Here is a 13,873-nt window from a genome sequence, read left to right on the forward strand (position 1 = left end):
CCTTAAAATCGGAAAAGATCGGTTTATGCCAGATATCATAAATATTTTCTTATTGGCATCATTCCAAAATACGCTATGTAAATATCTCGATTTTGGCAAAGCATCCTCGATGTAATATTCAGATTAGGTTGTAAAAATGCTTTAACCTTCCAAACCTAAGAACGTACGACTTCCTAGTTATCCGGCGATAATAATAAATTGCATTATCAATTTATTTAGTTTCTTTTTTTATTTCGTTCTTCTGTCTTTTTATATATTTTTCCTTTCTTTGTAATTTTTAATAAAACAAGTAAGAGTGCATACCACTTGGCGTAATATTGTCGAGAAGGGAACATTTTTCCTATCCATGCACGAATGTGGAAGTTGAAAGTTTTGTGTTTAAAAGTATATTTCCCAAACGTGCGATGCATCAAGTTGGAAGACACGCTTCTCCGATGGACACGCGATCCCCTTTAGCTTTTCCTTTTGCCTTTCACTATTTTTGCACGTTCGAGGTGAACTTTGCAAAGATCTAAGGTGGTATAAGATTTTCACGCTTAGAATTGCAAGGGTCACTTGCTCTTCTCCCTTTCTCCCTTTTTCTCTCTCCCTCTCTCTCTCTCTCTCTCTCTCTCTCTCGTTTCTCTTTTAGTTCTAGGTAAAACCTCGCGCTTGTTTCACCTCTTATGCACTGGTAAGGACGAGATCTCTCGGGCAACGAGATAGGAACTAGGCGAATTGCTAGTGACTACACCTATGCTAGCATCCTACACACACAGTTGAATGTTCTCCTTGTCCCTGATTCCATTTTCTTCGGCCAGTTTTCGTAACTTTACCTAACTATATGTGTTTGTGTCTAGTATATGTAAGGGAACGTGCAAGACTATAAAGACAGACAATAATAGAGATTAAAAGAGAGAGAGAGACAGAGAGAAAGAGAGAGAGAGAGAGAGACGTGTAGAAATGAACCGGATTGTGCCACATGACAGAAGTTCCTTTTCAAGAAAAACGAATTCAATTGCTACTCTCAGACGTCCATCGAATATTTCTCATTTCGTTCTCAACACGATTAGTAAATGACTAAATCGACTATTTTTATTTTTTTACTCGAAAGAGTAATAATATTCTTTATTTTTCTTTATCTTATTTCTTCGATTTTTTAAGGAAAGTACACTTTTTGCTTGACGTAACTGTAGAACAATTTACAACGTGCTTGTCTAAAAGTGTTAGCTAAAAGCTAGGAGAGTAAAGGAAAAAAAGAAAACTAAAGGTTTGAAAGGAAAGTCTGACTTACAAGAAGTACTACATACATTTTACGGTTAGGAAATGTTCTAACGAGACGTGATAAATGTCTCGGTACTTTCCTTTTCCTGAATGGTCCGCCTGGAATTCACTAGGCGAGAATTTATGTTAAATTAATTAAACCCTAATTCCTAACCGTTCAAAAGCACTCACGGTATTTATGACGATCATCGATACTACGAAGTTTGCCGAACGACCTTTAAATTCCCTTTCTTCCCTTCAACTTTGAGTATTTTCTCATCTTGCGTAATTTTTTTTGTTTCCTCTATTTCCATCTATCAATTCCTCTCTCTCTCTCTCTCTCTCTTTCCCTTTTTCTTATTTTCCTTCCTTTCTTTATCTTTTTACGACAATTTGGTAAGAGCAAGAAATTGAATTATCAATATGAAATAGAGTATTTTCTTCGAAAATTCTCGGAATCGTCTATTTACCTAACTCGAACGTATGGAAATTATATGATATCTATTCAAGGAACCTAAGAAAGACGTTATTACTATTATAATATAGAATTGGACGAAAGTGATTAGGAGAGCAAAGTTGATCGTATCATAATAGATAATTAAATCGAACAACCCATTCATTTTAATTACTAAAATCAACTAATTTATGTGAAAAATGACTACTTGAGACTTTTGATTAAAACAGTTTCTTTGTACCATTTAATTAATCGTATTCACCCTACGTTTAGTACTGATCTAATCGATTTGCATAGATACTAATGGAGATTAGTACTACCCTTTTGTCGTTACTCGCGTGGTTGATTTCCAGACTTGCGATAGAAAATAAGAGAGAGAGAAGAGAGACAGACAGACAGACAGACAGAGAAGGAATTATATTTATTAGACAAGATTAATTAACTTTATAAGTAATTACACTTAATATAATTATAAAGTTTATAAACTGTTAAAACAATATTTTTAATCATCAATTTCGAAAATAAATTGCATTAATTAAAGAAAAACAAAAAATAAATAATTTAAAAAATAAAATCATTTGTCGTTACATTTTACGTTCATCTTTGGTTTCAGCATTTTATTATGAAATATTTGATAGAAAAATTGTGATTAAGTTCTGAAAAAATAATAGACAGAGCACCCGAAGTCATTTGGGTCTAAAGTAGAAGAATCACGATTTGCTGATGCGAAACGTAACCGCGCGACAGGAGAATACGAGTGCGAGAGAAATGAAGAATAAGAGAGAAAGAGATAGGGAAAAGAAAAAGAGAAAGAGAGAAGCATTTGGTAGATCGTTTGGTCGACAATAGCGCGACAAAGAAGGTATAGTAATTTTGAAGGAGAAAAATTTTCTTTGCTCCAACAAAAGAGAGAAAGAGAGGGAGAGAGAAAGAGAAAGAATCTTCTTCGAACCTTCCCATTTCGTTTCCAGATTCTCTTGCCGTTCCAGAACTTGACCTATTTACTTCCTCTGTCGTGACTAGTACACCTCCTACATAGAAACGAAATACTAAGATGAGAGAGAGAGAGAGAGAGAGAGAGAGAGAGAGAGAGAGAGAATAGACTTTATTTATAAAACGAAACCGTGACGTTTAACATTTACAAAAAGTATATTAAATATTATCACATAATTTACTATATGACTATCGCATAGCTAAACATTATGATGTAAGTGCTTGAACTATTTAAAAATAAGAAAAAAGAACATTTTTTTGAAAGTTTAAAAATTCCAAAAAACATGTATTGAAAACTAAATAGACCATAAGGATTTCACTTTTTATGAACAACTTTTCTTTTTCAGAAGTAAAGAAGCACCCATTTTTCCGTATCTTTTCTATCTCTCTCTCTCTCTCTCTCTCCGAACTTCTTTCTCCTACCCTTTCCGGACTTCTATTGGTTTTCCTTGAGGTTGTGCAAGTAGGAAGGGTGAAGCGCTCTACTTAGCTTGCAACCGACGCGGAGAATCGTTTTCGTTGGGTATACCTCGGTTTACAACGTCGAGGCTCCTTCCCTTCCCAAATCCGCTGTACGCTAGGGTATTCCTGACAGCCTTTCTCATTTACTCTAATTATATACCGTGAGTCATGTTCGTCGTTGCAGCATGCAGACAAGCACAGCAATGAACAGAGTAAGCGAGAGATAGAGAAAGAGAGGTAGAGAGAGAGAGAGAGAGAGAGAGAGAGAGAGGAAGAAGATAGCGAAGAAGAGAAGGAGAGAAATAGAGAAGGAAGGAAATAGGATACGGAAGAAGAGAAGGAGGAGATCGAGAAGGAGAAGAAAGAGGAGAGACTATAGATATATCCGCATACGTAAACGGCACCACAGAATATATACTTATATACAGGAGGCTGGTATAACAGTTAGGTAACGCATCACGTCCTTCGTTGCTCTCTACTAAGCAGTAAGAATACACCATTAATTTAAGATCCTAAAGGCTTCGTTGCTCGACGTCACTAATTATTCGCTCTGACGTAATACGTTACGAGAGTAAGCAAGATATAGATAAAGAGAAAGAGAGAGAGAGAGAACTGGATTGGTACTACCGAATATCATCGTTTGATCTTTCACATTTCCTTTTGTCGAAGCTAACGACTTGTATAGAAATTCAAAGAGTTTTCGTCTCTTTATATTTAATGTTACATATTCCCAAAACGGGAAAGGGAAAAGAAAAAGAAGAGAGAAAAATCGGGTGAAAGAAAAAGATAACAAAGTACCGACATGTTCATAGGAATCGATCTATATTATTCAGGTAACGTGTATATATATACACGGATTCTAGTTACGAAAGCCGATAATGACGTGAATCGATAAACAATATCGTGGTTACGAAACTTGGTGATACAAACGATCCGATATCTGCATCTAGTGCTGTTTGATTTACAAAGGGTAGGAATGCTGATAGATGTGGAGGCGAAGGAGGAATAATCATGGTTCGTTAGAAAACACCCGATATTTTGTTTCTGACGACACCCTATTTCCTCTTTATCTTTCTTTTTCCTTCGTTCATCTTCCTATCTTTCTCTGTCTTTCTCTCTCTTTCTCTATCTTTTTCTTTTTTCTTGTTTATCATGATCGTATACGATATTTCTGCTAGCAGTGCGACGCTCTGCAGACTCCTTGTATATTCCGTCATGCATATGAATGAAACTGTTTTACTGTGAACCTACAAAAAATAAAAATGAGGACAAAAAAAGAAAAGACAAGAAGAAAAATAAAACGTCGAAGGAAAACGTAGGCACCGTTAAACGACTCGCGCTTATTCATAGTTCTGCAACCGGGGGACTTCTGATGAGGTAAAATTTTAAATGATAATTTAAATCTCGCAAAAGAAGACCATCCTACATCCTACGACATTCTTTTGTACCTTTGAATCAAAATTGTATTTCTCGAAAAAATATATTTTCCATCTATGACTATTCCACCTCGTTCTATCCTTTAAATTGCTATTATTTCTAAGTATTTTTATTATTCTGTAAACTTTTGTAAGAGTGTATCAAGAAGTATATATACCTAACTATCTACCTACAAATCCATAACATAATCCTGAATTTCATCCTTTGTAGAAATGAATTTAGAAAACTAGTATTAGAAATTCCAACATGGTATATAAAAGAACAAATATCAGGCGCGAGAATTCGTTTTACTTTCCGACTCAAAGGACAGGAATTCTGTTCGAACAGGAAAACGAACACTATAGTTGGTCGGCTAGCATCATTCGACTATTCAATTCTATCTAATACCGTTTTCATTCTTTTCTTATCACAGACGTTCTATCATTCGACAAAATTCTTTCTCTCTGAGCAAAAGCTTCGAACGCGTTTCTCTGGAAAACGTAGTTTTCTTCTTCCGTATGGATCCAACTAGAAACTCTTCCGTACCTACCTACTATCATCGGACATGAAAAGAAGAAAAGAAGATGGAGAATAATAAAAAAAAGGCTAGAAAAAGACGCAACGAGGTGATGCGACAAAACCAGGAGCCATTGTTTAACATGCATCTCGGCTATGCGTTTCATATGCGTTTTCTATCTCTATATTTCGTATCCTTTTCTAGTTTACATTCTTTACGCGTTCATTCTTCCATCTTTACCCCCCACGAGAAATGGAAGTCAAAGAACAAACGTCGACCACAAAGAACGCGTTGAATATCCTTTCTCGTATAAAAAATATGTAAAGCTTGTTTCCTTTGTTTATACAAGCATGGTGAGTTAGTTTATTTTTGAAATCTTGAGCTTTCTATATTTTGCAAAATATACTTATAATAACGGTTAACAAATTACTCAGCTCGCAGTTGCTGTCTAGGCGATTAAAAATCAGGATATACATGACCATCATCCTGCCGGTAGTTCTTTATGGTAGCGAATCGTGGTCACTCACGTTACGGGACGAAAAAAAATTTAGGGTTTTCGAAAACAAAGTTCTTCGTAAAATCTTCGGTGCAAAACGCGATGAGGAAACGGGCGAATGGAGAAAACTCCATAACGTTGAAGTACATCGATTGTACAACAAACCGGACATTATCAACGTTGTAAAATCATGCAGATTAAGATGGGCTGGTCACGTGGCGTGCATGGGGGAGGATCGAAGGGCTCACAAAATATTGGTCGGTATACCAAACGGGAAAAGACCACTAGGTAGACCGAGACGTAGATGTGAGGATAATATTAGAAGGGACCTGAAAGAAATAGGATACGAAGACCGCGAATGGAAGGATCGCGCTCAGGGTCGGGAACAATGGCGGGATTTGCTATTTGCGGCAATGAACTTTCGAGTTCCTAATGCCAGTTAATAATAATAAAAATACTTATAATAAATTATTAAATACTTACCGTATCGATCAATAATACAATATAATCGTGTTGCATTTGTCTCGTATTCAAATTCGATAAGTTTTGACAATTTTTTTTATTTCAACAGAGATGATCGGAATTCGTTCGAGATAAACACGTTCATTAGTAATACTTACTTTTTTAAATTTGTAAATTTCTAGTATAAAAGCGTTCAATATTTAACGTAAAAATGCAGCATACAATTTTATAATATTATACCCGATTAGGTATAAAAAATTTTAAACTTATTCTTTCATTTTACGAATTAAACAAATTGCTCGAAGTCTTCATCATTAATTTAAAGTATATATAAGCAAGAGCTGGTGCTACGAGAAATTTCATTTTTACGATAAACGAGAGACAGAAAAACAAAAGAGGAATAAAACAAAAACTTAAAAAAATAAAAATAAAAATAAAAATGAAAGAAATTGATCTGCATCGTACGCTTCTCGGACAGCCTCACAGGGAATTGTTCAGTCCGTAGCCGAGATTTTTTGCGAATAGAGAGATGAAAATAAGGAAAAACGCGAGAGCCAATCTCGTTCGTTGGTACGTATTCCCGATAGACATCTGTATATGCTCTTTCCAGAGATTTCAGAAATATTCATTTTAATGGTTGATCTAACGCGGGTATTGGTTACTGTTGAAGTGCTACGTGTTCAGAATTCTTTGTGGGGAAACACGTACGAGCAAAATACTCTTCCTCTCTTTCTCTTGAAAAGATGCTTCATAGCTGCCGTTATTCCTCACGTATATACTTCGTTGAATGTTACGATTAAAGTATCAAAAATACTTAAATCATTTTTGAATCTATAAATCTATGAAGCTTTCGCTTGAAAAAAAAAAACTTTAAATATACGATGTTTATTAAAGTTCGAACATTTCGAAAAAAATAACTTCCTTTTGAATTTATGATATCGAATATTCTATATCAATTCTATATTGAATTGTAAGAATTTTTAATTAAATGATGCGTTTTTATTAGAAATCCAATAAACGTGAAAGTATGTTAATGTATGTACATTAGGGTGGGTCAAAAAAATCAATTATTTTTTTTTTACAAGTGACACGGAAAAATGGGTTGCTAGACACCTTAAAAGAATTCTCACCAAATATGAGCTCTTAATTTTAATAGGAAGATCCTCGGCATCGCAGTTTTTTATTTTTTTCTCAGTCCAATAAAATAAAATTCATACCGCATCATTAATTGATTGTACAGAAAAATGTTCTGAAAGAATTTTGTAGGAAATTTAATGCTCTACAAAAAAGGTATCTTATATTTTTTCCGTAAATTTTACCGTTTGAATGATATTGAAGATTTAAGTTTGATTATTTTAAGACAAATTTCATTTTTGTTTATGAATTTTATAACTCGACAATAAATGACTATTATAAAATGCGCAATACAAATTTTTGTAGGAAATTAACTGCTCTATAAACATGGTGTCTTATGTTTTGGCGATTAAATTAAGCGTTCAAAAGATATTTATCATCAAACTTTCATGTGTACTGATTTTTAAAGTTTTTGATTAGATATTCGAAAAATTTCAATTTAATTTATAAGTTTTGAGAAAATTTACACGAATTTTAGTATTTTTCAACTAAGAAACTTCAAAATATTTTTCAAGTTTTTTTTTATGTTTAAGTATCTTTGTTTACATTTAAAAAAATAAATTCTACATTATTTATCGCTTAGTTAATTACTTATTAATTTAAAAAAGCAAAGTTTTCATTATAAATATATTATATGTTTCAGTTTTAGAGAAAAAAAATGTCCAATTAGTTATAAAAAAGTATTTTATTTCAATTTTTAATTGAGTTATTAATTTTCAAACAATTTTTTGTTGCAAGTAGGGTAATTTTTTCGATGCTCTTTAACAACTTGCAATAAAAATTGAAATTGCTCTTCGTTTTTTGTTAAGTATTGGTTATATTCACTTACTAATGCGACACTTCGCTCTGTCACATCATTAACAACTTTCAATTGTGCGAAAAATTCTTTATTTTCATTATAACCGTCATCAGTAGACCATAAATCAATATTTTTGTCATGACAATCATACGGCAGATCAAAGAGCTCAAAATGTTTGAAAATAAAACTCAAATAATACTTATATTAATGACAAAAAATGAAATTTGTATGAAATTCATAAATTAAATTGAAATTTTTCGAATATCTAATCAAAAACTTTAAAAATCAGTACACATGAAAGTTTGATGATAAATATAATTTGAACGCTTAATTTAATCGCCAAAACATAAGACACCATTTTTATAGAGCAGTTAAATTCCTACAAAAATTTGTATTGCGCATTTTATAATAGTCATTTATTGTCGAGTTATAAAATTCATAAACAAAAATGAAATTTGTCTTAAAATAATCAAACTTAAATCTTCAATATCATTCAAACGGTAAAATTTACGGAAAAAATATATAAGATACCTTTTTTGTAGAGCATTAAATTTCCTTCAAAATTCTTTCAGAACATTTTTCTGTACAATCAATTAATGATGCGGTATGAATTTTATTCTATTGGACTGAGAAAAAAATAAAAAATTGTGATGCCGAGGATCTTCCTATTAAAATTAAGAGCTCATATTTGGTGAGAACTTTTTTAAGGTGTCTAGCAACCCATTTTTCTGTGTCACTTGTAAAAAAAAAAGTAATTGATTTTTTTGACCCACCCTAATGTACATATGTACAATGGATACTCGTACGCTAATATGCAAGAAAGAGTAAGTTTATAAGAACTATATAAGAAGATATAAACGATTCTCCGATGACATGAAATCGAGTTCATGTAATATCGAGAGGAAAATCCGAGAAAACCTGGATAGTTCGTTGGTCGTGCATTTGAAGGAGGAAGCATGAATAAGATGATTCGCTGGAAGGCATGGTAACCGTCGCATAATTTTACGTCGTTTCACTCAGAAATTCCAGAGATCCTTTCAATCGAATAGCGCAACGAATCGTGCATCGAATTTGAATCAACCGCGACGTAACAAGGATGAGAAATGACACTAGAGATATCTGCTTAGTTTTTACTTCTTTCGTTAATTTTATTTAATTTTTTTATTTTTTCTTATTCATTCCCTTTTTACTTCTTTTTGTGTGTCCGGGAAACGAGACAAGTGAAGTTATGGTCTTGTGCACTCTCTCTCTCTCTCGCTCTCTCTCATAACTCCAACGACTGTAGGATACGCCTCGGAGTAAAAGTTTGCTCTTGACGCGTTGAGTTACACGTGACGAATTCAAATCAGGCGTAAATACTTAAAGCAAACACTCCGTAAGGATAGAAACCGAGTTTTAAAATAAAGCATTAGAAGATCGTCGAGCACCGAGGCAGTTACAGGGGGATGGTGCCAGCCATACCCAATCCTTTTCCCTTCCAACTCACCCAAAAAGTTCACCACGAAGTTTGTGTAAACTCGGAAACTTTCGGAGTGAACTAGCTCCCCGAACACAAATTGCGACCACAGTGAATGAATCAAAGAGTGACCATTACGCGGTTCTGGGAAGTAAAAAAAAAGAAATTAAAAAAAGGGAGGAAAAATAGAGAGTAAAAAGAGAGAACTGATCGAGAAAATTACCGGCGGAAAAGAAAAAAAGTAAAGAAAAAATAAGGGGAAAGTAGATATAGGAGATAAGAAATAAAATTTAACGTTGTCGTCGAAGTACAAACGATTCGTTTTTACTTATCATAAAAGTAAGCGAAAAGTAAATCGATATATTCCGAAGGAAGTGTGGAAAAGCGTTTTCAATGGCATTGCTGCTGGCTAAAAGCAATAGAAAGTGCACTCGAAAAGTTTTCATCATTTTTAACCACGCGAGAAGGAACAGAAGAACTGCATTTGTACTTGGTAATGTCTCTATTCTTCGAGAAGTAACACGGGAATATTTTGCCAGAAAGAATATGTATGATGTTGCTACTATACCTTACTATACCTTAGATTGGGAACCCATCGATTTTCTTCCAAAATCGAAGCGCGTTGACTAAGTTGGCCTCAACTTCGATGAGAGTTATGATATGGTAATAGCCAGATAGATAATTAGAGAAAATGTATAATTATCTCAACCGTTACGAAGACCATTTTCACATTCGAACAAGGAATGCAACCCCTCCCGGCAAGTTTATCCAATATCGTTGAAACAACGATATTGAGGTTACAAGAAGATCGCTACTGGTGTATAGTTGGAACTTACTTTGAGAAGGCCTGCAAATTGCCTTCGTTAGTAGAGCGATACCCTTTGAAAGTCCTTATAGATCTACATGTAAGGTTTCCTAAATTTCCCTCAACTAAAAGCAATTTCTACTAACTCTGCAATCACTACCTTTTCCAACTACTACTTGCATTTACGAAACAACCAGTAACCAATGCGAATTAACTATTGCTGAAAAAAAGAAAATGATTTAATACCGAATTAACGTGCGTAGATATATGGAAATTTCAAAATTAGTTAGTATATCAAGAATAAATACATTATGTATCTACGAATTTCTCTGAAATCGTACCAGAGTTGAAATAGCGATATTTTGACGCATAAGTTTGTTATTACAGTGTTCTTCTATGTATATATATATATATATATACCCAACGCATATAGAATTATCAGACCTAGGTCGAGACTTCTTCAAAAATAACAAAATCTTTGTTTTCGCTTCTCGATGAACAAATGTAATATTACATAAACAGGTTGAAATTAATGTTGGATTATTTTTTATTCTAGCTTAAAAATCCGTCATTTTTTGTAAGGAATACGATATAGTGAGAAAAAATGAAACAATAAGAAAAGGAAAATATTTTTCTAAAAGTATTGATATAAAAAAAGAAGTAATAATTAAAAAATAAGTAACTTACCTTGAACGATGAGCTTAATAATGGCTTCCGGTGTACTACGATTGTTTATCAGGCACTCGTACTTGGCCGAGTCCGGTGCTGTGACAGGATGAAATTGTAGAGCGTAATTTTTCAAAGAGAGGAACACCCTATTCTGATGACTCCGAACAACGGTGCCTCTGTTGGCGTGCTCGAGTTGCATTCCGTTAGCCCGCCACTCGAGCAGTTGCATACCGTCGGCTCGCCACTCGAGCATATACACCAGAGAGTCTTCCGTCACTCCTGGACAACTCAACGTCACGTTCTTGCCAGCCTCAACGACAAGCTCCTCGACCAACGAATTCATGGCATCTGAAAAGACAAAGGTCGGTCTATTAATCTAAATAACTTTGTTTATTCGTTTCAACTGCAGACTTTTCATTAGTTACTGCAATATATATATATATATATATATAGATACATCCAAACGTATAAATTTCTGTTATCTTCTATTTTCCACTCTTACAAGTACATCAAGAAATCTGCAACTATATTACAAAAACAGAAAATTTTTATTCATTTTTTAATACATTCAAAAAAAAGAGGATAACTTTACGCAGACGAAATATACGAGACGTATGTTCTTATAAATTGAATAATTCATAAACGAATCATTAATATAAATACATAAATGCCTAATCATAATATAAATCTCATCGTTAATACATCGTGATCAATTTAAAATCATATTTGATTGTGCAACAAAGATCCTATTTTGTTAACTTCGAAAGTGAGGATAACAAACAAACCGTCCCCTTGATAGTAATCTTTTTTTCAGACTACTATAAATATGTATGTAACGTAGATACATATATACCAAACGTAATAATATCAAAAATACGAGAAAAACTATGAAATATGAAATGCGAGAGAAATGGAAAAATGAGAAACGAATTCGAGTTAGTATGATCCAGGCAAACTCTGTCACTACTATTTCCCTCGACATCAAATAAAACGACCATAGGATTCACAAGCGTACCAATTTTATGCAATGTAACTCGTTGCGTTATTAGCCGTACGCTTGTAACCGGATTAATATCTACCTGGGATCATACTCTCGCACGCGTGCTTTCGCATTGATTACGAACGATTCCGTTTGGAGTATAAATATTGTGGATGCTTTTCAAATTTTCTATCTTTTTTTTTCATGTTTCTTTTTATACGTTTATATATATGTGGGATTCGTGAAAAAAATTGGACCGCTGGACCGACTGGACCGGGACTCGAACCACGGATCTTTCGCTTTCCGGGCGACTGCTCTTTTTAACCAATTGAGCTATCCAGGGCCCACCGACCAATCCTTCTCACGAATGCCCAATAAGTTTGGCATGGAGGCGCTCGTCCCACATATATATATTTTTTTGTTTCTTTTATTTATTTATTATTTTCTAGTATTTTCTCTGTTTGCTTGCTTACTTTCTATTTTTATTTTCACGGGAAAGAAAAATATTTCGAAGGTAAAATGAAACTTTCTCTCAAACTCTATAGTTTCTCGTATCACGTAAAATAGTAATTCTTAAATAAAAGAAAAAAAAAGAGAAAACATTTAACGTACACCATACAAACTTAATTATACCTTACAACAAATAAGACAACCAGTCCGATTCACGATATTTCCTCTTATGGCAACGGTGCTATACGATTACCGCAAACTTCTCAAGTTTATTCCAAGCAAATACTCATCCTTTTCTTTTCACCTTACAAATCTCTTCTCTTTCTCTCCTTGTCTTTTTCTCTCTCTCTCTCTCTCTCTCTCTCTCTCTCTCTATCTATTTTTTTCCTCTCTCTGTTTTTTCTTTCTTTTTTTATTTATTTCTTAACGACAGTCCAATGGAGCTACACTAGTGATGCTAATCGTTGACAAGTTTACGAGTAGTAGATAAGCCGACTAAGTACGACTACCTGTTTCTTGTGTTGCCACAATAGATAAGTTCTTACTACCAATCGTTTTCTTTCTATTCCTTCCACGAACAGTTTTCGTAGAAAAAAAGAAAAGTGATAAAATAATGGTACTACAAAACGAGTAACTCTAATTGCTATTTGTATTTACTTTAATGATCTCATTTTATTATTAAGAATCTTATTTACTAATATTCGTATGAACTTTGTGTGTGTGTGTGTGTGTGTGTGTGTGTGTGTGTGTGTGTGTGTGTGTGTGTGTGTGATTAAAATATTTTATTTTTAAATGATACAGAAAAATTTGAATATAAGGATACTAATTGTCAACATTTTGCGATTAAAAAGAAAAAAGAATAGAAAAATAAACGTTTTTAATGAAAGTAAAAATATGAAAAATAGAAAAGAGAAATAAAATTATTAAATATAAAATGACGATAATAGAATTCTTGAAAAGACGATTAAATTTTGCTCTTTTTTATGCAGGATGCTCAGAACAGATGCGAACTCTATCGGTCAATTATCGAGGAATCAAACTATTCAAAGTGAAAGGTCAACGGAGCTCTGCCCCGTTAAGTGTTTCGGTATTAAATTTCCGGAGCAACGCGATCGTTGGAAGCATTCGAAGCACGCGTACATACTCATACGTGCATAAAGTGCGAGTTTGGTTCAACCAGCCATATCTCGATACCGCACTTTCTCTCCCAGAGGTGTCGATCCACCTCTGCAACCCTTCATCTCTCTCTACCAAACCAAACTTTACATCTGGCGCATACACGTTCATAAAAAAAATAGCAATTTCTCTCTTTTTTTTTATTTAATAAAATGAAATGACTGAATAAAATAATTGACCTGTAGAGAACTTTTATAGCATGAAGATAAATCGTTTGGGAACTAATGTAATAAATAAATAAAATATAAAATACGAAAAAAATCATTAAAAAATATGAACATTAAAAGAAATTAACGAAATGATCTAAAAAAAAGAATTTTTTTTTTTAAATTTACTACTCACACCATTCTCTTGGCCTATGAA

The 13,873-nt window shown here is 33.6% G+C and overlaps 1 protein-coding gene across 4 annotated transcripts in view; it reads right to left on the reverse strand.

The window, feature by feature from the left end:
* Positions 1-13,873, reverse strand: part of LOC107074147 (Protein tyrosine phosphatase 99A) — a 431,245-nt gene that overhangs the window by 266,068 nt on the left and 151,304 nt on the right. For all 4 annotated transcript variants that reach the window (XM_089177244.1, XM_089177243.1, XM_089177245.1 and 1 more), the window contains exon 3: positions 10,924-11,253. In XM_089177244.1, the coding sequence (XP_089033370.1) occupies positions 10,924-11,253 (330 nt within the window). The remainder of the gene's footprint in view (positions 1-10,923; positions 11,254-13,873) is intronic.

The sequence above is a fragment of the Polistes dominula genome, unplaced genomic scaffold (assembly GCF_049000335.1).
Source record: "Polistes dominula isolate Pdom_NZ unplaced genomic scaffold, Pdom_raw_medaka contig_20, whole genome shotgun sequence".
NCBI classification, from domain to species: Eukaryota; Metazoa; Arthropoda; class Insecta; order Hymenoptera; family Vespidae; genus Polistes; species Polistes dominula.